This window comes from Pristis pectinata, chromosome 5 (assembly GCF_009764475.1).
Source record: "Pristis pectinata isolate sPriPec2 chromosome 5, sPriPec2.1.pri, whole genome shotgun sequence".
Taxonomy (NCBI): domain Eukaryota; kingdom Metazoa; phylum Chordata; class Chondrichthyes; order Rhinopristiformes; family Pristidae; genus Pristis; species Pristis pectinata.
In genome coordinates, this window is record NC_067409.1 from 36,028,360 (window position 1) to 36,054,642 (window position 26,283).

The 26,283-nt window shown below is 40.5% G+C and overlaps 1 protein-coding gene across 2 annotated transcripts; it reads right to left on the bottom strand.

Annotated features, from left to right (window-relative positions):
- Positions 1-264: 264 nt before the first annotated feature.
- On the bottom strand, positions 265-24,886 carry LOC127570767 (uncharacterized). Of its 2 annotated transcripts, none has more exons than XM_052016586.1 (5): positions 24,738-24,886; positions 8,270-8,378; positions 5,906-6,025; positions 1,768-1,846; positions 265-1,679 (listed from the first exon to the last, which is right to left on the bottom strand). In XM_052016586.1, coding segments are annotated over exons 1-5 (402 nt in total). In that variant the 5' UTR covers positions 24,740-24,886; the 3' UTR covers positions 265-1,587. The 2 variants fall into 2 exon arrangements, with proteins under 2 accessions (XP_051872546.1, XP_051872545.1); XM_052016585.1 differs by lacking the exon at positions 24,738-24,886 and adding an exon at positions 10,007-10,141.
- Positions 24,887-26,283: the final 1,397 nt, after the last annotated feature.

Genomic DNA, 26,283 nt, shown 5'->3' on the forward strand with positions numbered 1-26,283 from the left:
CCATGATTCTGCTCTTAATTCTTCTCAACCATAGTGCAGGTGAAGACCTGAAAGCAAGGGGGCAGGCTGAAATGTTCCTAAATGTGCCAAGTGATTGATCCCAGAACCACCAGAGGTTGCCATCACCATAAATGGCAGTGTCCAACCAATCCATTTCACTTTGTCAAGATGTTAAAAAGCAACTTTTTATAATTTCTTAATTCTGGTACAGAAAACTCGAGACCAATGGAGTCTCCAATAGATCAAACTAAAATATTTCAGCTTTGCAAATACAGTACACTTGAATTCAAACATCTAGAACAACTAATTAGTTCCATAAAGCACAAGGCAATGTCAACATGGCAGTCTTTGATTCTACTTCACTGAAGATTAATGTTGCATTGCAGAAATGGAGAATAATTTTTCTGCCCAGTATGACTGGGCAATCTTATTAACAGTAAGCACAACTTCACTATTCTGTTCTGTTAGAAGCTACATTGCAAGGAATTGTTGTGGCTTAGTGTCTGAATAATAATCTCAGTTTGGTTACTATAAACATATACACACCAGGTAAATTAGTTATTACCAACTTAATTAAAATAATAATGAGGCAAGGGATTAGTTCTAAAAGACATATTTAAATGAATTCATTTGCATACAATACCAAGTAGAAAAGTTAGTCAAAACAGTTTACAATATAAGGCAGCAATGTTAGTTATACAAGAGCCTATATATTCTTAATGTACTTTCAAACAGATTCTTTAATCAGGTTGCAGATTAAAAATTGAAGTACAAATGTTCTGAGTTTTTACATTTTGATTTGAAATGGAGATGTCAAAGTTTGGAACCAATGTTAATGAGAGCACTTAATGAAGGGATCACACAGCAGTTCCAATACCTTGATGACATCCTAATTTTAAAATATTTCATATCAATTTTGCCTTTAAAACTTAAGCAACCCCTCAGTTATAAAAGAATATACTGTGGAACATGGCTTAAAGTAGAAAATAATATTTCAATTCAGATTAGAAACTGTTATATGTAATATTTCTTCAGCCAAATGGAATTTCTAAAATGTGTTAGGAAACCACAAAAAAAGAACATAATTAGAACTAGGGTCCATGCACAATTCTGGGAATATTATTAGTTTAGAAGGCCACCAATATGGTTTGGTACCTAATTGGTGATGGGAGGAAGAGTTAAAACAGAATAAAGTGGGATATAATCAAGGGAAGATGGCACATGCACAAGGAAGAACAGAAATCATAGATAGGGATGAATCCCATACAGTGTAAAAATTAACCATTTGGACCAACTTATTTTTCCGTACATTCTAATATTTCTCTACAGTGACAATTAGCTCAAACTTAAATTACAAAGTACCCAATCATTAAATGGTGGATTTCCTGATACTATTGAATATGGTGCCAACAATTTTAATTTCTTTCCCCAATGCACTTCACAGTACTGGTCACACTACTGAGGGAAGTTTGAATGCAATACTGAGAAGACAATCACTTAAGTCTTTGAACAAGGATAAAAAGATAGCATTCCGGAGTCATGTAACATCATGCAGCTTTGTGATTTTCTTAATAAAGCGTAGCCCATTTAGTAAATCGTACAATTAGCTGATGAATACTGAGTGCACTTGAAGTTGTTGGTTGATTCACTGTAACCTGAAACTTTGTCTAAGCCACTACCTGGAACACAAAAAAAAATGAAAATGAGCAATTAGTACACTTTTTAATTAAATTAACTTTTCCACTATCATCTATTTTCAGGTCTCACCTTCAATAAGGTTGTGCAAGTTGCAGTAGTTGGTACCGTGGTCAAGGACTGAGTACCACAGTTCAGAAACAGAGAATCCCTGGAATAAGAGTGGGTTGCATTATTAAAAGGGCATAATTGAATAAAATTGTTAAAACTGAAGAAAGGAATAAGTTTCAGGTACGCCAGTATATGAAATCCTTGGACACCTTTGACTGCACTTCTCACATTCTAATTGAATATTAGTTGAAAGGAAACACTGGTTAATTAATAAAATTTAGATAAACTATAAAACTACTGTATGTAGTGCATCATCAGCTCAAGTTGACCGATTGGAAACAATCCCTAGCACATCCTACCAACAACACTGAGAGGCAGCACTTTCATCAGAAGGACTGCTGTGGTTCAAGGTGGCTCACCTTCACCTTCCTCAGAGAAATTAGGGATAGGCAATAAATACTGGCCTTGCTTGGAAAAATAAATAGTGCAAATGTTACTGGACTAGCAATCTAGAGGATTTCAACTACTAAACCTGAGAAAATGAATTCAATTCCCAAAATGGAAGTTTGAATTTGGTTTTATCTGAATTATAAAAAGTTGCCAGTTCCTCCCTGAAAGTGGCTACACAGGTTGATAGGGTGGTAAAGGCGGTGTATGGCATGCTTGCCTTTGAGTCAAGGCACTGAATTCAAGAGTCAGGAAGTTATGCTGCAGTTTTATAAAACTCTAGTTAGGCCGCATCTGGAGTATTGCATTCAGTTCTGGTTGCCCCATTATAGGAAGGATGTCGAGGCTTTGGAGACGGTGCAGAAGAGGTTTACCGGGATGTCACCTGGAATAGAGGGCATATGCTATAACGAGATGTTGGACAAACTTGAGTTGTTTTCTCTGGAGCAGCAGAAGCTGAGCGGAGATCTGATAGAAGTTTATAACATTATGAGAGGCATAGATAGACACACAGTACCTTTTTCCATGGTTGAAATGTCTAATACTAGAGGGTATGCATTTAAGGTGAGAGGGGGTAAGTTCAAAGGAGATGTGTGGGGAAAGTTTTTTTGTTTATAAGCACAGTTGTGGTTGCCTAGAATGCACTGCCTGGGGTGGTGGTATTGATAATGGTTTATTATTGTCACTTGTACCAAGGTACAGTGAAAAACTAGTCTTGCATACCGATTGTACAGGTCAATTCATTACACAGTGCAGTTACATTAGGTTAGTACAGAGTGCATTGATGTAGTACAGGTAAAAACAATAACAGTAAAGTGTCACAGCTACAGAGAAAGTGCAGTGCAATAAGGTGCAAGGTCACAACAAGGTAGATTGAGGTCATAGTCCATCTCATCATATAAGGGAACCGTTCAATAGTCTTATCACAGTGGGTAGAAGCTGTCCTTAAGTCTGGTGGTATGTGCCCTCAGGCTGCTGTATCTTCTAACTGATGGAAGAGGAGAGAAGAGAGAATGTCCTGGGTGGGTGGGGTCTTTGATTATACTGGCTGCTTCACCAAGACAGCGCGAGGTAAAAACAGAGTCCAAGGAGGTGAGGTTGGTGTCCGTGACATGCTGGGCTGTGTCCACAACTCTCTGCAGTTTCTTGCAGTCTTGGGCAGAGCAGTTGCCATACCAAGCCGTGATGCATCCAGATAGGATGCTTTCTATGGTGCATTGATAAAAGTTGGTGAGTGTCAAAGGGGACAAACTGAATTTCTTTAGCCTCCTGAGGAAGTAGAGGCATTGGTGAGCTTTCTTAGCTGTGGCATCTATGTGATTTGACCAGGACAGGTTATTGGTGATGTTCACTCCCAGGAACTTGAAGCTCTCAACCCTCTCGACCTCAGCACCGTTGGTGTAGACAGGTGCATGTACACCGCCCCCTTTCCTGAAGTCAATGACCAGCTCTTTTGTTTTGTTGACATTGAGGGAAAGGTTGTTGTCATGACACTATTCCACTAAGCTCTCTATCTCCTTCCTGTACTCCGACTCATTGCTGTTTGAAATATGGCCTACAACGGTGGTATCATCTGCAAACTTGTAGATGAAGTTAGAGCAGAATCTGGTCACACAGTCATGAGTGTATAGGGAGTAGAGTAGAGGGCTGAGGACGCAGCCTTGTGGGGCACCAGTGTTGAGAATAATCGTGCCAGAGATATTGCTGCCTATCCTCACTGATTGCAGTCTGTTGGTTAGAAAGTTAAGGATCCAGTTACAGAGGGAGGTGTTGAGTCCTAGGTATCAAAGTTTGGTGACAAGTTTGCTTGGGGTTATTGTATTGAAGGCAGAGCTGTAGTCAATAAACAACATGATGGGGACATTCAAGAGGGTCTTAGGCTCATGAATCTGTGGGAAGTGGAAGGATATGGACATTGTGTAGGCAGAAAGGATTAGTTTAGTTGGGCATTTGATTACTAATTTAATTAGTTCAACACAACATTGGGGGCCGAAGGGCCTGTTCCTGTGCTGTTCTGTTCTATGTTTGATGAGACAAGCCAAGAAGCTATTCAAGTGTCATAAAAGTTCCCTTTAAGCATCAGTGTGGTCATCTATGCGTGGAGCCACAGGAGATGGGCGATGTCTTAAATGGATACTTCTCATCTGTATTTATCATGGAGGTGTCATGGAACCTAGGGAATTCAGGAAAGATTACAATGATGCCCTGAAACATATCTGCTCCTTTGTCTTGTGTGATCTAACATTATGAAAGAGGAGGTGTTGGCTGTCTTGAGGCACATAAAGATGGAGATATCCCTGGGGCCTGACCAAGTATATCCTAGGACGTTGTGGGAAGCAAGAGAAGAAATTGCTGGGACACTAGTAGAGATATCCGTAGATACCTTAGCCACAGGGGAGGTACCAGAAGACTGGAGAGTGGCTAATGTTGTGCCTTTATTTAAGAAGGGCTGCAAGAACAAGCCAGGAAACTACAGACCAGTGAGCCTAACATTAGTGGTGGGAAAGTTACTGGAGAGGGTCCTGAGAGACTGGATCTATCTGCATTTGGAAAGGCAAGGACGGATCAGAAATATTCAGCATGGAATGGGAAATTATGTCTCACAAATTGATCTGAGTTTTTTTTTTGAAGAGGTGATCAAGAGGATTGACAAGGGCAGAGTGGTAGATATTGTCTATGTGGACTATAGTAAGGGTTTTGACAAATTCCTGCATGGCAGGCTAGTCGGGAAGATTGGATCTCATGGGATCCAGAGTGAACTAGCCAATTTGATACAAAATTGACTTGGTGGAAGGAATCAGAGGGTGGCAGTGGAGGGTTGTTTTATAGATTGGAGGCCTGTGACCAGTCATGTGCTGCAGGGATTGGTGCTAGGTCCTCTATTGTTTGTCATATATATTAATGATTTGAACAAGAATGTGATGGCATGATTAGTAACTTTGCAGATGATACCAAAATTGATGGTGTGGTGGACAGTGAAGAAGGTTTGTCTAAGGTTACAACAAGATCTAGATCAACTGGGAAACTGGGCAAGGGAACAGCAGATGGAATTTAACTCAGACAAGTGCAAAGTGATGCATTTTGGGAAGTTAAACCAGTGCAGGACATATACAGTGAATGGCAGGGCCCTGGGGAGTGTTGTAGAACAGAGGCCTAGCAGTACAAGTACACAGTTCTCTGAAAGTGGCGACACAGGTTGACAAGGTGGTGAAGAAGGCCTATGCATGCTTGCCTTTATTGAAAGGGGCATTAAGGGTTTATAAAATCATGAGGGGCAGAGATAAGGTGAATGGTTACAGTCTTTTCTCCAGGCTAGGAGAATCTGTAGGTTTGATGTGAGAAGGAAAAGATTTAAAAGGGGACCCGAGCGCAAGTTCCCCTCCACCCAACACAGGATGGTGGGTATATGGAACGAGCTGCCAGAGGCAGTGGTAGATGCAGGTAGAATTACAATGTTTAAAAGACATTTGGATAGGTTCATGGATAGGAATGGTTTAGAAGGATATGGGCCAAATGCAAGCAAATGGTCAAAAAGGCATCTTGGTCAGCATAGATGAGTTGGGACAAAGAGCCTGTTTCTGTGCTGTATAACTTTAATCTAAAAAAAAGTCTAGAAGGTATTATTTAGGAAAGACATGAAATATATTTTTATTTTTGAAGCGGTCTCTATTAAAGACTAAGTTTGCACACCATATAGAAATATTATACTTACAGAGACATAGCAGGATCTCTTACTCAAGGAGGAAGTCAATTTGAATGTAAGATTATCGACATATTTGTGTACTGGAGTTGTGTGCTTAGCCACAATGTAGTGTTCGTTTGCAGACTTTAGCTACAGAGTGAAGGATAGAGAAAGGAAAAAAAAACAAATTGTAGTTGCTATCTACAGAAAGTAATTCTTGTTATGTTATTTATTCATAGATAACTGCAGTTTTTCTTGCAGGCTTTTTAAAACACACTTGTATTTAAATATTTAAATGAATTTGTATTAACAAAAACTAAGTCTGTCCTACAAAAACTGGATTTTCAAATGGCTTTAATTTAATAAAGATGTCCCAAGATGTTCCATAGTCACAAGGAGCATCGCTACAAATTAAATCAAGGCAATTTAAAATTGATTCAATAGTGGGAGCCAAAGGGTGAATCACCTGATGGTTCTCTCTCTATACAGGCTTTTTTCTTGTTTCCCATTCAGCAGAGGTACTAAGAGTTCCAGATGTCAACAGTATCCAGCCTCAAAAAGGATACTGACTGACCTGCCCATTCTACATTAATTATATTTGTTGAGAATTAAGGCAAGACTCCCATTTTAAACATACCACTTGGGTGTTAGGCCAGGATCAGGACAGCTATGATTATCAAAAATAATCAACACCTAGCCTGATGTGGCAAATTAAAAGGAGGTACTTGGAATTGAGATGTCACAGAGCCTATAACCTTACAACATAATCAGAGGGTTGGTAAAGAAGTTGCTGGTCCAATTCTCAGATCACACTATCCAAAGATATCTTACTACCTCCCCCACCCTTAATAAAAGCCCAAGACAAGCCTTGCACCAAAACAACTTGCCAACATTCATTACACAGCTTTGTGCGCAAAGCAGTGTATGCCAGTCACCTGGAAACCTCTAACAATAGATTGCAAATTAGGAAAATGGAAGAAAATTAAGAAAAAAAAATCATTTGGTTTCCCATTTAAGGGAACATAGCCTAGACAAATTTACTTCAATGTATAACAATATATTGTTAACATTTATTCAGATTAATAATAAAAGTTAAACCTTTGAGATCCTCTAAGAGTTCCATATCTCCTCCAACCCTATAACTTACAGACATCCATGCTCCTCAATCTTAGCGTCTTGCTCATCTCCAAATTCAATTGCTCCCCGCTTGAGCTTCTAAGATCATCTGATAAGTGCAACCTATTTGAACTCGATAACATTTTCAGGTAAAACACCCACACCTGGAAATTGAAAGACCAGTGCCCAGCGCAACTTTTTTTTTGTATTTTGTGGTTATTAAAAAAGTTTAAACAGGCCATAATTTATCCATATGCTGGGCCATGAAGCATTCACCGCAAACCACAAAAGAAAACAACTGAAATAGTTATACTTCCAAGTTTCTCAAGGTGGCATCCAGACAACAGAAGGCATTGGGTAATATGCAATTAGAATATCTGCAATGTCATGATACGCATGCAATAGTTTGCCTCTAAAATATAAAATAGCTGTGGCCCTCAAGTACATCAAGGGAAATGAAGCTCAGTTCAGTAGTGCTTTTGGGGATGGTGTGAAGCCAGAGGGTATTCTCCCACTTCTGCACATCAAACTTAACAAGAAAACTAAATACCTTATTGGTGGTGGATGCTTCCTAGGATGTACCCATACCTGGAAAACCCACGGAGTGTTCCACTGAAGGCAACTCAATAGGAGGAACTAAACAGACACTGAGCCCTCTGTATATTATAAACATAGACTGGGGAAATAAAATATTGAATATGGGGGATGGTTAGGAACAGATTAAAGTGAAAATATCACCATATTTCAGTGTTTTAACCCCACGGAAGAATATCATCAAAAAGCAATTTTCAGTCTGACAAAAAGTAACAGAATACTTCCCCCATACAAAATTCAGGATTCAGCCATGTGATTCAGTCATTAAGTAAATGTTATCATTGATGTATTTGCACAAGGCTAAGATATAGCATTTTCAAAGATATTTTGTCTAAATTGTTCTCTTGCTAAACTTCCTTATACATAAGAATATGGAATGCAATGCCTTTCTTAAAATCTGTTTAGAAAAAAATACATTAAATTGCAGCAGGAATTATTGGAAGATGGGTCAGAAGCCAAAATAGTTTGTACATACCTCTAAGCTTCTGCTTTTGTATTCCAAAACTTATCCAAGTATGCTTTCAATTCAAACCAGTTCCTATGGATGTTTTATTACACCAAGATACTTACATAAATCCCTGTTGTCATATTAGTATAATTTTCTCCACTCAGACAACTAGAATTATTCCATGAAAATTTGAAAACTGGGCAGAATTCAAACAAAATTAAATTTTAGATACTCACAGTGTACAAGCACTTTTCTCCTCCATTTGCACAATTGTCAGCTGTTTTCCATTCTTTAATCTGGCTGACTAGTTCCAGATACACATTGTTACAAGGAATCCCAAACGTCCTACAGAATAAATATCAAATGGAAATAATATCAATTTCCAAAGGTTGTTCGAAGCAGACAGAAAAACAGAAGCAGGAGCAAGCCATTCAGCCCTTAAAGCCTGCATCACCATTTAATATGATCATTGCAGATCCTCTACCTCAATACCATTCGCTGTGCTCTCTCTGTACTCCATGATGTTTTTGTGTCTAGATATCTGTCCACCTCCTTCTTAAATATATTCCATGACATCACCTCCACTAATAGAGAAATCAGGTTCATGACTCTCCCGTGTGGAGAAATTTCTCCTTATCTCAGGCCTTACACCACATCCTGAGGCTGAATTTCTATTCTAGACCCCCTAACCAAGGAAAACATCCTCCCAGCATCTGATCTGATTAGCCCTGTCAGTACTTTGTATGTTTCAATGAGATTCTTTTTCATCCTTCTAAGCTCCAGTGAATATAGGCTTAGCTGACCCAATTCTTCTTCATGCGACAGTCCTGCAGTGTCAGGAATCAGTCTGCAGATCGTTGATGCAGCCTTTCAATGGCAACTATTTTCCTTCTTCCACAAGGAGACCAGAAATGCACACAATGCTCCAGATATGTTAACGGAGGTTCAGCTTGTCACCAAACACACTAACAAGCTTCTACAAATGGAGACACAAGAGACTGCAGATACTGGATATCCAGAGCAACACGGAAAGGAGCTGGAGGAACTCAGCGAGTCAGGCAGCATCTACAGAGGAAAATGGACAGTCGACATTTCGGGTTGAGACCCTTCATCAGGACTGGAAAGAGGGGAGTTAGCCAGTATAAAAAAGGTGGGTGGGGGGGAGGAGAAGGGGGGGGGAGAAGGGGTGGAACAAGAGCTGGCAGGTGATAGGTGAATCCAGATGAGGGGGGGTGGGGGTGATAGGCAGGTGAGTGAGGGGCTAGAGTGGAAATTATGTAACAAGCTGGGTGGTGACAGGTGGAAGTGACAAAGGGCTGAAGAAGATGGAATATGATAGGAGAGGACAGTGGATGATGGAATAAAGGGAAGGAGGTGAGGAGGGGAGCCAGTGGGAGGAATGTGTGGGCGATGGGCAGGTTGTGGCTACACTCCCCTAAAAGACTCCATAAACAAGATTATTAACTAACCCCTTCAAACTGCACATTACCCAATTTAGAACAGCCCCTTCCACCCTTGATACTTTAAGATACCCGTTTTAAACAGAAACACCTTATACACACTCCGTGAATCCATCCTACATAACATTATTGTTAATTTTACATGGCATATAAGATTAACAGTTGCTTAAAAGAACACTTCACGAATTATTTTTGGTACCGAAGCTACTGGTGGGCAAATGCAGGAGAAAAATGTGCAATCCACTGAGAGATGGGGCTCTCTGTGAACAACAGCTTTACCGCGCCTCCCGATCAGGGCAGCACTATTTACTAAAGACTAACAAGCTCAAAGTTTGTTTGGGTTTGGAATCAAAGTAAATCATAAAACAGATTCTCTGCAATGCGGATTTTCGCTTCCCAAATATACAGATAAAGTATTAATACTGTGCAATCGTCAGCTTACCTCGTTACATAACAACTATTTGCAATCACTCCCACACTTGCAATAACCGATATTACACGTTGCCACCTTACCATTCAACCCTGCACTGTGCATGCAAAGGTCCACCCGCGACACATGGGCATGCAGCGAGCAACAAGGGGACCACCAACACAAATCTGCAGCTGTGTATCCACATCACTGTCAGCACCATCACCCCCGAGCCCCTGCCCCGACACATCCGATCACCCACGCGAACGATGGAGGGCGCGCACCAGGACTTGCCGGAGAGCGGTGGTATGAAGTAAAGGTGTAGGAGGGGCGGAGAGGAATTGGCAGTAGAGGGAAGGAGGGGGGAGGGGGGAGAGGGAGGGGAGGGGAGAGGGAGGGGAGGGGGGAGGGAGGGGGGAGGGGAGGGGGGAGGGAGGGGGGAGGGGAGGGGGGAGGGAGGGGGGAGAGGAGAGGGAGGGGGGGAGAGGAGAGGGGGAGAGGAGAGGGGGAGGGGGAGGGGGGAGCCAGGGGAGGAGGGAGGGGAGGAGAGGGAGGGGAGGAGGGGGGGAGGGGAGGAGGGAGGGAGGGGGGAGGGGAGGAGAGGGAGGGGGGAAGGAGGAGGAGAGGGAGGGAGGGGGAGGGGGAGGAGAGGGAGGGAGGGGGAGGGGGAGGAGAGGGAGGGAGGGGGAGAGGGGAGGGAGGGGAGGAGGGGAGGAGGGGAGGGGGGAGCCGGGGGAGGAGGGGGGAGGGGGAGGGAGAGGGAGGTGGAGGGGGGAGAGGGGAGGGAGGAGGGGTGAAGGAGGGGAGGGACAAGACAAAGGGTTGAGGTGAGGGAGACACTGGAGGGGGAGAGGTGGGAGGAAGGATGAGGAACAGTTAGGGAGCGGGGTGAGGGAAGGCTGTAGTGAAGTAAAGTGAAGGGAGGGTTTGGGATTTGTAGGTTAAGGGGGAGGGGTTTGTGTTGGGAAGGATGTGAAGGGGTGGGAGAGAAATGGGGGAGGGGATATTGGTGAGGGAGGTGGATTGACACAGGCACGAGGGAAGTGCAAAGGGGTATGGGGATAAAGGAGGTAGTGAATGGGGCATGGATGCTAAGGGGGAGCAAGGGGGAATGGTGAAGGAGGGAATGAAGAGGCATGAGGGAAATGGGTGTGGAGACTGGGCTGGAAGAGGGGAAGGATAGGGTAAAGTGGGTGTGGAGGAGGGGAAGGGGGTATTGATAGGGGTTGGGGAGACTGTTGAGTTGGAATAAAGGGGGGTATTGGGTAAGGCCTGGTTTGCCATGGAGATAAATGACAGATGTCATTGGTTCATGGGTTAGTGGAGGCAGTTCAACATCCTGGTGAATCTCCTCTGCACTCTCTCGGTGCAATCAATCATTCTTCCTACATTCACATCCAATTTGTAGAGGTTAGCGTAACACTTTACAGTGCCAGCGATCTGGGTTCAATTCCGGACACCATCTGTAAAGAGTTTATACGTTCTCCCCCTGTCTGCGTGGGTTTCCTCCCGGTGCTCCGGTTTCCTCCCACATTCCAAAGACGTACGGGTTAGGAAGTCGTGGGCATGCTGTGTTGGCACCAGAAGCGTGGCGACACTTGCGGGCTGCCCCCAGAACACTCTACGCAAAAGATGCATTTCACTGTGTTTTTCGATGTACATGTAACTAATAAAGATACCTTATCTTACTTGTTAATATATATCACAAACCACAAGGATCCCAGCAACAAACCCTCTGGTACACCACTGGTCACAGATTCCCAACTAGAAAAGCATCCTTCTACCAGTTCCCTTTGCCTTGTATTACTAATCCAATTTTAGATCCAAATTAGCCAGCTCACCTTGGATCCCATGTGCCTTTAACCTTCTGGATTATGCAGGACCTTGTCAAATGCCCTACTAAAGACCATGTAGACAACATCTACCACCCTGCCTTCATCAATTGTCTTAGTAACCTCCTCAAAAAACGTAATCAAATTATTGAGTGAAGATTTTCCCTGCACAAAGCCATGTTGACTTTTCCTAATCAGACACTTTCCAATTCATCATTTCTTCAATAATTTCCCTACCACTGCATAGGGTCATCATGATGTATGCACTTAAAACAGAAGTCTTTAGGGACAAAAAAGTCACATATCTACCAGTTTAATTAATAATCACAGAAATCCTAAATCAATTTTTTTCTTTTATATATTGATTCTATGTGTGATATATAATGTTATGTAATTCTGAGAGCCAGCTATTTTGGTGAACCATCAGCCTTACCCATAAACTGAGGATGTAGCAAGCACATCTGGTCACTAGTGACTCTTTGCTCTCACCATGTATCACTACTGAAATATTTAAGATGGTTGCTCCCAAAATGCATGTTAATTCATTTATCCTTGAATGCAATAGAGTTAATCCTTTTATCATCATGAATGATTTTGATTTTGGAATTACCTTATTGTCTGAACCTGACCCAGACCATTGCAACCCTGTTGTTACATTTGACCTGAGAAGGCTTTCAACCCACACCTTCTATCTCTACCTTTAATAATGCTTGCTCTTCCTCTGTCTTGGCTAATCTGTTTTAGAAAATCTCATCTGTGCCTTTGTTATATCCAAACTTGATTGTTCCCGTGTATTCCTGATTGGGCTTCCTTGTTCTACCCTTCATAATTTGGCACACTTGCTTTCTGTGTCCTAATAGTCAATCATCACCTTGTTTAATCCTGCGCTTGCTGACCTGTTTTAGTTCCTGGTTAAACAAAGCTTTAATTTTTTAAATTTTCAAAATAGTTTACAAAAGTCTCCAAGGCCAGGGGGACATGGTGGAAGCGGACACGATAGTGGTGTGTAAATGGCATTTGGACAGGCACATGAGCATGCAAGGATTGGAGGGATATGGGTCATGTGCAGGCAGATGGGTTTAATTTAACTTGGCATCATGGTCAGCCCAGACACTGTGGGCTGAAGGGCCTGTTCCTGTATTATACTGTTCTATGATCTTCCTATGGTTGGCAACTAGAAGTATGCACAATACACAATATACATAATGGCTGTGGTACAACCATTGCCTTATAAAGTTGTACCATAACCTTCCTGATCTTGCATTCTATGTCCCAGCAAATATCCTATGTGTCTATTCAACACCTTTTATCAATCTGTTTTACTACCATACACCAAAGGCCCTCTATTCCACAATAGTGCTTTCTGCCCTACCATTCATTATGTATGTCCTACTCTCATTAGTCCTCCCAAAATGCATCTCCTCACACTTACCAGGATTAAATTCCATATGCTATTGCTCTGCCCATTTTACAAGCTGATCAAAATCATCCTGCCATATAAGATTGTTCTTCTCACTATCAACAATACCAATTTTTGTGTCATCTACACATTTACTAATTGTACTTCCTATTTTCACATCCAAATTGTTAATATATTTAACAAACAATAAGGGCCCAGTGTATTGGTATACCACTGGTCAAAGGCTTCCAATCACAAAAACAACCCCTCACTATTATTACCTGCCTCCTATTGTCAAGCGAATTTTGGATCCAATTGCCAACTTGCTTTGTTTGAGCCCTTTAAATGAATTCAAGATTGCTGAATGTAGAACACGATGATGCTTGAGGAACTCGGCAGGCCAGGCAGCATCCGTGGAGAAAAGCAGGTGGTCAACGTTTTGGGTCAGGACCCTTCTTCAGGACCCTGACTTGAAACTTCTCCACAGATGCTGCATGGCTTGCTGAGTTCCTTCAGCATCATTGTGTTTTTCATCTAGATTCCAGCATCTGCAGTCCTTTGTTTCTCTAATTCAAGATTGCTGCTTGATAGTCTTGTTACCTACTTAAATGTAAATGTTCCCACTAATTACAAAAGTTGAACCAAAACATACAGTAAATAGTACTACCAATTAAACACAATACAACTTCAAATATTTATCTATGCTCAGTACACAAAGATGATCAATCTTCCTTATCAGTAGCACCAGCAATTGCCCCAAATGCACTGACTGACCAGTTTGTCTTTGTGATGCATATCCTGTACCATCACCCATCCCCTTTGCAGTAATAGTCTCTAATCATATTCTACTTCTTATCTGGAATTCCATGTGCTTGTACTAGATGTATGAAGATGTTACCCAATAGGATGATAGACCTTAACACTATAAGACCTGCTTGTTCAAAATGTATTAATTGTATCACAGAGAACAGATCTTGAACTGCCAAGTCATCAGGCCTTCATTACCCCATACCACACTATTATTTTTAAATTATTGTACTGGCAGTTTTATCCATGACCCCACACTCCTTCTATGAGCCTTTGTTTTCTAACTTAATTTACTTCCCCAATCTGGATTTTAACTTCCCCAAACTGGATTTCTGCCTCATGTTAAATATTCGTTGGCCCTTAATCTAGTTACCATATAATCTAACTTCTGTGTTCAATAATGAAAGTACTGTCATCAGGAATGTTGGCAGCCTGTAAAAGATTGTCTAGATGAATTAAGCATCTGCAATACAGTATGGGTTAATGAATGCAAAGCATGTAACTCAGATAATTTAATTCTGAAGCTAAATGTCCAAAAAAGACTGAAGATATCATTCAAGAGAGAGAGATGAAATATGAACATTTTTTGAAAAAAATCTTCAATTATGAATGAATAAAATGTATGCTGTTTCTTGGAATATAATTGTATTATCCAGGGAGGAGATCAATTTGGTTGCAAGGGTATCAATGTCAATATGACTGGAGTGGTCTGTTTTGTCAGAAAGTAATGTTTGGTTTATGGACTTTGGCTATAAGTCAAGGAGTACCCGAAGAAATGAGGGCACATTTTTACCTAACCTGCAAAAAAACATTCTTACATGCTTCATTTATTCTTATATTGGATTAGATAAGAAAACCTTTGATTTTTTTACAGCCTTTTGTGATATGTTTGCCTTTTATGGTGAATAGTAAAGCTCCATATCAATCTTAAAGAAATAACCTATCTTTTACAAAATATTACTTGATCTGATAACACATCAGGCCTTCCCTTCTCCTTGAAAAAAAAATGCTACACTGGCAGTTTTAAACAGTAGTTTTAATCCTAACCCTTTTCTCTCCTATTTTTGCATGCACCTTTATTGTCTAATTCTATTTTCCCAAGGCATGATACATTCCTGTCTCATCAATGGAATGATATTTGATAAGGTTTAATCCTTTAATTGTAGTAGCACTGATAGCCCATTACTTCCATTAGACATAATGTGCTAAAATGCCCTCATAACAAGCTAATTATATACCATGTGCATAAATTCTATCCTATATACACAATGGGTTGCTGGGACTGACTGCGTTGGCCAAAGGCAGGTAATTCTCTTGGTTTCAACTGATGAACTCCTTCTTTGCAAAGCAAGATGTTTTGCTTTGCAAAGGATCTGACCAGGTGTATTCAGTCACATCTCTATTAAAATCTGAAATAACTAGCATTACTTCCCCTTGACATGGTAAAAGCTCTGAATTTTGCATTAGCAGCAGATAAACCTCTTCTTGGAAGAATTTGGAACACTCATCCTTTATACCCAAGGGTTTACTTGAGCCACATTGAGATAAACTGAACTGAGCTGTAAATAAATATCTCAATATTTTTCATGCTGTACAGGATTGTTCTCACTGCTGCTCCACTACTTATAGATCAGTTGATAGTCATCAGCTTGTGATACCAACTATTCATGTTGATGCCTTTTTCTGAATAAGATAACCAATTTCCCGAAGAAACAGAGACAAAAATTACAGATAGCGATTTTATTACAAAAAAGTAGATACATTACAGCAAGTTGAAGGGATTTTCCTTTTACTGAAATATTATTTTGGGGTACAATTCTCCACAACCCTTAAAATGCTAACTCTTCACAGGCATTGAAGTGAGGAGGAAGTCAAGCCCTTCCTATACATGTCTCCAGAGTCGGAGACACAATAGAAAGCAAGAGAACCACCTTGATGTCTCTCATGAATTTCACCATTTATATACCTTGAAAATCAGTGCAACACTTTTCAAGCTCTCAAGCAGATAAGGGCACTCATCTGCCTCTTCCTGCAGTACCTGATGTAATTGTTGGTTTCCAGATGGTGATAAGGGCTGATCACTTGTGAAAGTGAAGCTAAAGAACTTGAGTAGAAGAGGTGACTTCAAATCTAGATACTTGTTCAGGGATGCACTGGAAAGATCCCCAAGAACAATGCAAACAGCAGAAACAGTATTCAATCTACCCCACTGTGATAAGACTATTGAACAGTTCCCTTATACAATGAGATGGACTACGACCTCACGATCTACCTTGTTGTGACCTTGCACTTTATTGCCCTGCACTTTCTCTGTAGCTGTGACACCTTATTCTGTACTGTTATTGTTTTTACCCGTACTACATCAATGCACTTTGTACTAACTCAATGTAACTGCACTGTGTAATGAATTGACCTGTATAATCAGCTTATAAAACAAGCGTTTCACTGTACCTCGGTACAAGTGACAATAATAAACCAATACCAATACCAATAATTGTTTCCTCTATGATATTCCTTATGCCAGCAGTGATGTCAATATATGCCCACTTATGCAATAATTTAGTTTTAATAATCACTTTTATCAATATTGGTTCGTAAAAAGTGAATTTAAATTCTCCAACTGACATTTGGCTTTGCAATCCCTTTCAAATAGTTCAACCATGTCTGCAACATTGAACACAGCAATTACTAAAATGTTGGTTTATCCTGAATACAAAAAAGGGACATATGGCCATACAGTGATGATCATAAGTCTATTCTGAGTTATAAGTGACTGTTGTCCCAGACCAATTCTTTGGCAGACATTTAATTTCAGATGAAATAATGTCTTGGCACTAGAATTAGCCATCCTCCTAATCCCATCTCTGCCTTCTGCACTGTCACCATGAAACCTGCCACAATCCTGAGTAATTCATAGTTTTCTGGCTTGACAACTGATTTGAACAAATTTAGAGACACAAGCAACTGCAGATGCTGGAAAATAGGGAGCAACACACATAAAACGCTGGAGAAACTCAGTGGGTCAGGCATGTCTAACCCAAAAGCAGATATTGTAGAGTTCTACATTCTCTTACTGATTTTTAAATACAGTAAGAAGATACATTTGTTGTACATCCTGCAGGTTATTTCACTTTTGTGAACAGAAATTTTTTCAGCACTTAGACTGAATTCTATATTTTGAATCCTTGTGGAACTGATGAGTATATGAAATTCTACCTACTACATTTAATAATCTGAATTCAATCACTTCTGTTCAGGAACACATGGTGGTGCTGTAGGTAAAAAGAGAATTAATAATGCTTAAGATGAAAAATAGGTGGCTATGTCATGAAGTATTATATCAAATGCATTGTGCTATTTAAGTCCAATTGTTACTCTAATTATTCTCACTATAATACCATCAAAGCATTTAAAATGCTGGTAGGAATTGACAGCTAGGTATTGAAAGGCCAGAGAGCCTAGCTTTAAGGAGCATGACATCATGTTAGGAACTAAATTGAAGAAAATGTCTTTCTGCCATTGTTTATGAACATCTAATTATCTATCCTAGACTGTTGGATGTCCAGACACAAGATCAGATTTTTGAACACCAGAAGATTCAAGGGATAAGGATTTAGGGTAAAATATTAGACTGGAGGTAGAAGATCAGCAAATGATCTCATTGAATAGTAGGGCACACTTGAGGAACGGGATTGTCTATTTAAGTTTTTATTTCTTATAATATTTGTTCAGGGACAATTACTAGTAGATAGAGAATAATACTGGCCTGTAAGCAAAGACCTCTAAAGAAAAATAATGTATTTATTTTACACCTTTTATGAGCTCAAGACATTCTAAAACCGTTTTGCCAGTGAAGTAGTATTTAAGTGTAGCCACTAACAAATGCAGCAGCCAATTTGTATTGACAATGAACCACATATCAATAAGAAAAATGCCTGAGTAATTTCTTATGGTGATATTAGTCATGACATAATTTGGAGTTTTCCCATCAACAATTAAGTTGGTAATATTTAGCAGTATTACCGGTAAAATTATCCAAAATGAACCTTTAAACAAGACCCTTGCAGGCAAGCACTACTCTTATTGTGCTAGAGCTTGATCATGATCATCTCATCAACATTTTAATGCTGAATTCAATGAAAGTATATTTCTGGATCGAAAGTTATATATTTTTTAGAATGATCTGATCAGAGTAGAACATGAAATTAGTTATACCTAAAAGAAGTCAATGGCATCTAACAAATGGCTATTGTTCTGTAGAAAAATTCTATTCATTCAAAAGCCAAAATTAAGGCATTTTCAACTGTGGCATGAATGACAACAGTGTAGTTTAATCCTTGTTTCTTTGTATAATATGTACAGCATGTGTTGATTAGTATTTTGGTCCTTCAACAGATAACTGTGCTTGTGTGACTTGCATTTATCAACTTCTGCATTCTAAACTAAACCATTTCCTAATCTAGTTAATTCACTGCACCTAAGCAGCTTGAAGGCAAATTGAAGAAGAATTCTGACTAATTTGATAAAGGATTAGAAACAGAATTGTTCATATAACATTTAAGTATAATTTAGACATTTCTCAATACTTTTCAATTTCACATCAAAAAGCACACCCGCACCTCCTACGAATTTAAATTTGCAGCTTTATGCGTGACATGACTGAGAATAGAATGCCTCGAGCAATTGTAGGGCTAAGTTTAATTCTCATTCGTATCAGTTTGTCATTGTCACTGTACATTATGCATTATCCATATTCATACACAATCCCTATTACCAATACATCCAATTCTTAATTCTGCTTCACATTTCTATAGTTTCAGGGCATATTTTTCTCCTCAAACTTAATTATTATAATGTAGGTTGAGAGATTTCTCAATCGGCTTGTCACCATTTGGAATTAAGACTACTTTCATTGCTGTGTTGTATTTATATTAAAATGTATACAAAGTTGTAAAGGTGATGACTGGAGGCATTGGGCCAAAGTGATATTTGTTATATTAATTGAGAAATAATAAACAGTTATCAATTCATTTGCTGCAATGTTCAGCCCTTGCTGCAGTATTGTCGCACTTTGACAGGAGAAACTGCAGTAGACATTTACTAGAATGGTTTCAAGGGTAAAGATCAGCTCACCACAGGAAGAATGTTAAGTTCCTTGAAAGGGTTTTAGAATAGATTTAACAGAATGGTCCCTAGAGATCAAGGAGTAGAGTTATGTGGTTAAATTGGAGAAACTTTTTTCCTTAGAAGAGAAAAAGTTGAGAAGTGATTTGATGGAATGTTCAAAAATCACCAGGATTGTACAGAAAATGAGTGACATGAAATTGTTTCCATTGATAGAAGCCTCAAGGGTCAGAGGACTAGAGGTGAGATTGGGAAAATATTTTTTCATACAGTTGATAATCATAATCTGGAATTCACTGCCTGAGACAAATTTAATTATTGTTCTTTAAAGGAAATTGGATAGTTACATGCAAGAGTAAAAAAGAAACATGCAGGCAAGAAGGAAAGATCAGGGAATGGGACTGACTAAATCACCCTTACAGAAAGCCAGCATGAACTCAATGGGTCAAATGGCCGCCATCTGCACTAATAATGACTCTTTGTGGACTGGAGAGGTCAGTGTTTTTCTCCTGAGATTAAGACTAAGGTAGTTCTCATATTTACATTTATCTAGAGACCCTTTCCCATTGCTATGGATGTCTTTTGCTTCCTCTCACCAACTACCAATCAGTTGGTGCTCAGCACAATGATCCCCCAAACTTCCCCGCCCAGTGATTTCTCCCGTCACCAATCCTCCAATTCACCAAGGCCACCAGACTGATGATCCAGTGAGGTTCCTAATAGAGTGTGGAATGTTTCCAATCTCCACTGTAACCCCAATTCTCCCAATATCGTACCTAATTGCCGACTCGACTTCAGGCCCTTATCAGATCTCCAAGGCAATTTTACTCACTGTCACCCATCCCACCCCCATGTGCTGGAGGCCCCATCTCTACTGACTACTTGATTTCTGGCCTTTTACCTGATCATCAGCTCCCCACACCCCTCCCTACACCCACACAAACCACAACCACTTAAATAAACGCTGACTTGACCTGACTTCGAGTCCTGATCAGTCCTGCAACTACTGATTCCCTTCATCCCTACAACTGAAATTGTCATTGGTTCATTACACACAATTACATAGCACATCCATTGGGATGCACCATCGTTTCTAGGCAATCATTCCTCTTTATATCAAACATCACTTTTGAAATCGGATGGATTTAGTCTGTGTCAGTTGTTTCCCATGTGTATATATTGATTGAAGTCCAATTTTGAAGACTTATTTAGGTACAAAATAATTATAACAAACTATAAGAAGAAAAAATAAATCATCACACCTTCTCACAAACATGTCTGTCCCAACTTGTGGAATTGATGAATAGCTTTTTTTCTTTCTGAAAGTCAGTATAGTACATTATATACATGCCTCAACATATAATGATAGGCAACATAAAATCATTCTGATTTTGGTAACTATGAGATACCACTACACAACTCTCTTACAAGTATTGTAATGAGAAGTATTTTTATAGCTTATCATTTATTTCTTTATCCATTATCACCTTCCTTACTTATCAGATTCCAGCACTGGTAGATAACTGCTTATCATTCTCCAGCGGCAGTTTCCACCTTCATCCTTCCCTCCCCCTACCTGGCTCCATCCGCCCCTTTTTCTTTCCCATGTCTGCTTCCACCTATCATCCACCTGCATCTGTCTCCCAAATTCCAGTCGCCCACCCCCCAGGGTCCATCTGCCTGTTATCCTTCACCCCTCTTCGGTCCACCTATCATCTACAAGCCCCTCTCTCACCCCACCTCCTCTCCTCTTTATACTGGCTATCTTCCCTCTCCACTCTCAGTCCTGATGCAGGGTCTCAACCTGAAATGTCAACAATTCCTTTCCCCCATAGAACTTGATTGACTTGCTGCATTCTTCCAGCAGTTTTGTTTCCAGCATCTGCAATCTTTTGTATTGTCATTCACTTCTCTTTGCTATAATCCATCTTAAAATGAATAAATGTAACTTATGGAATAGCAATCTAAATAATTACACGCAAATATAGTAAGTTATTATCACCAATAGTTCCAACAATAATTTTCAGGCTTAAAATGGTGGTATAACAATGAACACATGAGTCAAGAAACAGAAGTGTTATTTTGCAAGTAATGGATTATCGCAACAACGGTTTCTGCCCAATTTGATGAGACAGATGTAATGTGCTGCCCTCTGTGAATTAGTTAGTTGGAAAAGTTTTCTTTATATCCCTTCTTAAAAGTTTGCAGCTTTCCCCTCCTATGGAATCAGTAAGTACAGAATACAACACTGACATTCATCTATCTGAACCTTAACTCCAGGAAAAATGTTCCTACCTCTCATCAAAATTAACTTGCATCAGCAACCAGTTTAGACACTTCTAATGCCTGAGAGTCTATATTTAAATACAATGAGCAGGGTTGTGATAAATCTGGGATTTTGCCCTGTATAAATTTATAGCCAGTTCCTGTAGTTTGTACACCATTCCTCCATACACTTGTTGTCACTGGGGCCAATATAAATAGTGTCTCAGGGTTCAACTTGTTAAAATCCTTTGAATATGTTGAAAACTTAATTAAAATCTTTTAAAGTCTCTTGTAACACAGCTTTCTGTTGACATGTATCAGATAGGTGGCCTCTTCAGAGAGTCTATCCCAATACCTTGATAATGTGGCATCAGTACTGCAAATCTAGACAGATAACCTCCCTGTGAGTTCCAAATTTCAGCCATGAAGCTCTCTTAAGAATGACCAAGGATGAAGGATAAAACAAAGCTGTTGTTCTTGGGATACTGTTGAGTGCCTCATTCTTAGCTGCCAGCTTCAGAGGCATTGGGACGGGCTCCCAGGAGAGGTGAGGTAAGACACTTTGAAAGAGTTGGCTCATTATGTTGCAATTGTACAAAACATTGGTTAGACCACACTTGGAGTATTGTGTACAGCTCTGGTCACTACAATACAGGAAGGATGTGGTATCAACAACGAAAGTGCAGAGGAGATTCACCAGGACATTACCTGGAGTGGAGAGTGGTAGTAATAAGAAGAAATTGGATAGGCCGGGTTTATTCTCACTGGAACGTAGGAGACTAAGGGAGCGACCTTGTAGAGTTGTAAGGACTTTATAAGAGTTTTATAAAATTGTGAGGGGCATAGACAGGACATATAGTCAGAATCTTCTTCCCAGGGCAAGGGAGTCTAGAACAAGAGGGCACAGGTTTAACATGAGAGGGGAGAAATTTAAAGGAAATCTGAGGGGTAAGTTTTTCACACAGAGGGTGGTGAATATCTGGACCGAGTTGCCAGAGGAGGTGATAGAGACAGATACAATTCCAATGTTTATGAGTACTTGGATAGGAAAGGCCTACTAGGCAAATGGGATTAGAGTAGATAGATATTATGGTTGGCATTGTCAAGGTGGACTGAAAGCACCCGTTTCTGCACTGCACGTTTCTATAATTCTATGAAAGATAATTAACTTAAGAAAATGTAAATAGCTTTGATCCGAATTGGCTTTGTTTTCTGCTATAGAATGGTAAACATAAAATAATCCTACAAAAGTATAGCATGCCAAAACATTTGATCTCTACCTTTAGTTCCAACATTGAGATGTTTCTAGAAAAGTCTCTTTAAGATCAAGCTTGTACCCACCTGGATCGCTGGCCCTGATTTTATTGCTGCAGCTTATTGGGTGATGACCGCCTTTAGTGGATGAACTTAACGAGTGGCTGAAAGCCACAGACAAACTGCTGGAAGAACTCAGCAGGCCAAACAGCCTCTGTGGAGGCAAAGGGATGGTCAACATTTCGGATCAAGACCCTGCATCAGGTTTGAGAGTGCAAAAGGAAAATAACCATATACAGCTATACACAGATGCTGCTTGACCTGCTGGGTTCTTCCAGCAGTTCACTTTTTTGCTTCAGATTCCAGCATCTGCAGTCACGTATCTCCAGTGGCTGCAAGTGCGAGGCGATGATGGTGCAGTGAAATGGGATCTTTAGATCTCAATGAACGAGGCGTCCAGAAGCTTATCTAGTCACTCAATTAGATAAAAGAATTAGCAAGTAAACACTACAGACCTAAAAGGGTGGATTAAAGAGGTGAATTCAATGCAAAATCATGAGAAAGACTGGATTAAAAGTGAGTTAAAAAGAGACTAAAGGGGGAAATGACAATAAAGTCATACATCTTTAACATTTCCTAACCAGCACACAATCTGCAGGAATGAGACTCACATCCATTACAGTTAATCATGAGTACTTTAGAAATTGGTCAATAATATTTGTGTTTTTAAAGAGATTGTCTAGCGCAAATAATCATCAATTTCAATTTCACATGCGAATGACCATGCGGATGCTGTAAAAATGGTATTTTTGTGAAGCCAAAGGAGACAGCAATATCTCTGCCTTCAACTCCTTCAACTACAGCTCCGCTTTCAGTACTATAATTACAAGAAACTCATCACCAAACTCCGACACCTGGGACTCAACACCTCCCTCTGTAACTGGATCCTTGACTTTCTGACCAAGAGACCGCAATCAGTGAGGATAGGCGGCAATACCTCCAGAACGATTATTCTCAACACTGGTGCCCACAAGGCTGTGTCCTCAGCCCTCTACTCTACTCCCTATACACTCATGACTGTGTGACCAGATTCTGCACTAACTCCATCTACAAGTTTGCAGATGATACCACCATTGTAGGCCATATCTCAAACAGTGATGAGTCGGAGTACAGGAAGGAGATAGAGAGCTTAGTGGAATGGTGTCATGACAACAACCTTTCCCTCAATGTCAGCAAAACTAAAGAGCTGGTCATTGACTTCAGGAAAGGGGGTGGTGTACATGCACCTGTCAACATCAACGGTGCTGAGATCAAAAGGGTTGAGAGCTTCAAGTTCCTGGGATGTGAACATCACCAATAGCCTGTCCTGGTCAAACCACATAGATGTCATGGCCAAGAAAGCTTACCAACACCTCTACTACCTCAGGAGGCTAAAGAAATTCAGTTTGTCCCCTTTGACACTCACCAACTTTTACCAATGCACCATAGAAAGCATCCTATCCGGATGTATCACAGCTTAGTATGGCAATTGCTCTGCTCAGGACTGCAAGAAACTGCAGAGAGTTGTGGACACAGCCCAGCGCGTCACGGAAACCAGCTTTCCCCTCCTTGGACTCTGTCTTACCTCTCGCTGCCTTGGTGAAGCAGCCAGCATAACCAGGTCATTCTCTCTTCTCTCCTCTTCCATCAGGTAGAAGATACAGCAGCCTGAGGGCACATACCACCAGGCTCAAGGACAGCTTCTGTCTCACTGTGATAAGACTATTGAATGGTTCCCTTATAGGATGAGATGGACTATAACTTCACAATCTACCTTGTTGTGACCTTGCACCTTATTGCACTGCACTTTCTCTGTAGCTGTGACACTTTACTCTGTACTGTTATCGTTTTTACCTGAACTACCTCAATTCACTTTGTACTAACTCAATGTAACCTGCACTGTGTAATGAATTGACCTGTACGATCGGTATGCAAGACAAGTTTTTCACTGTATCTCGGTACAAGTGACAATAATAACCAATACCAATGCCTGGCTGTTGCCATTCAACCACACAACTCCATCGCAATTTAAGTTGCTATGTAATTAATCACAGTGTAATTTCTGGTAGAAAAATGAGGAACATTAATCCGACTAGGTGTGAAACGTAGGCTTACATTTCTATAGCGCCTTTCAAAACTTCAGGATCTCGCACTCATGTTTCTGATTTCAAGGCTGTTTGTTGTTACTTGTTGTCTCCAACGACGACATATTGCAGTGCACGGAAGTCCTGCTCCGGACAGGTATGTTGTAATTTGCACTGTCGCCCTGAACAAACAATTGAGTTTTTTAGGGTGGGTGTTATTGACAGAATGTCTGGACCAATCAAGGTGTAGAAAGGCGTGGTTTGGAGAAGGTGAGTGACGGGGAATGGGATGAACAGGGCACACACTCCGGTATGTTTCACGCCAGGACGAGGAAACTCTTGTGTGTGTCTTGCGCTTGGGTTACTTTCCTTGTCTCAATCACCTGATTGATTCGGGCTGCCAACACTTGGGGAAGCGCGGGGCAGCAAGTTGGTAACTCTGACTGACTTTCTCCGTTACACTGTGTTATCTTTCGCCGCACATCGACACTAGTTTTCTCCGGGGCAGAGGATTAGAACGGTTAGAGTTGTAAATTAGCCCCCACACACAGGAAACTGGGCGCGAATGGTTCGGCTGGTGTTACATTTGTTTCATCTGACAAGCCAATTTCATCCGACTGTAAAATGTCTCCAGTTCTAGATTGTTTCAATGTTATATTTGCGCGGCTGCTGCTTTGACCAAAATCGTTCGCTTTTAAAGGTTGATTCCAGGTTGAGTTTGTGCTAGAACTTGCGATACTATATATACTTTTATCGATTTTTTCCAGGTACTAACACTGACTCCCAATGGATGTGGAGAGTGCTTGCCCTGCTCGCAATAAGGGAGATAAAATGGAGTTGTCTACAAGTGGAGCAGATGACATTAAGAATGGTAAAATAGCACATCATTATTTTTATACAGAAGTATTGTTTACTGGAAGTTTGGCAATCTTTTCCATGCGATTCTGTAGCTTGACACTCTCATTCTGAAAAATGCTCAATGTGAGCATTTTTTTCTTGTGGTGACTGTCACCATTCTCTGTAACTTACTTTTTTTAAGTTTTACAAAAGCAAAATTAACAGTGTGATCGACCTGAAACCGCTGGCTGAATCACGTTTGGCTGTGGCTGGCGACCCTGAAGAGAAATGTTGACGTTCACAAAGTCTCCCTTAAGTGATCTGAGGGTTGTGAAACTCTGCAATTCAGTCAAAGACAGAGACTGATAGATTCTTAGATATTAAGGGAATCCAGGGATATGCAGGAAAATAAGAACAGAAGGAATATAAACAGGAGGCCATTCAGCTCCTCATGCCTGTTCTATCTTCAATAAGACTAGAGCTGATTGTTTACCTCATCACCACTTTCCTGCACTAAGCCTATATTCTCTGATTCTCTTAAAAATCTGTCATAAGAACATAAGAAAATAGAAGCAGGATAGGCCACTTGCTCTCAAGCTTGTCCTGCCATTCAATATCATCATGGCTGATCTGCCCCAGGCCTTATCACCTCTTCTGCGCCAGTTACCTCAAACCGTCAATTCCCTGATCTTTCAAATGTTTGTCTACTTCCTTTTTAAATACGCCTAATGATTTAGGGT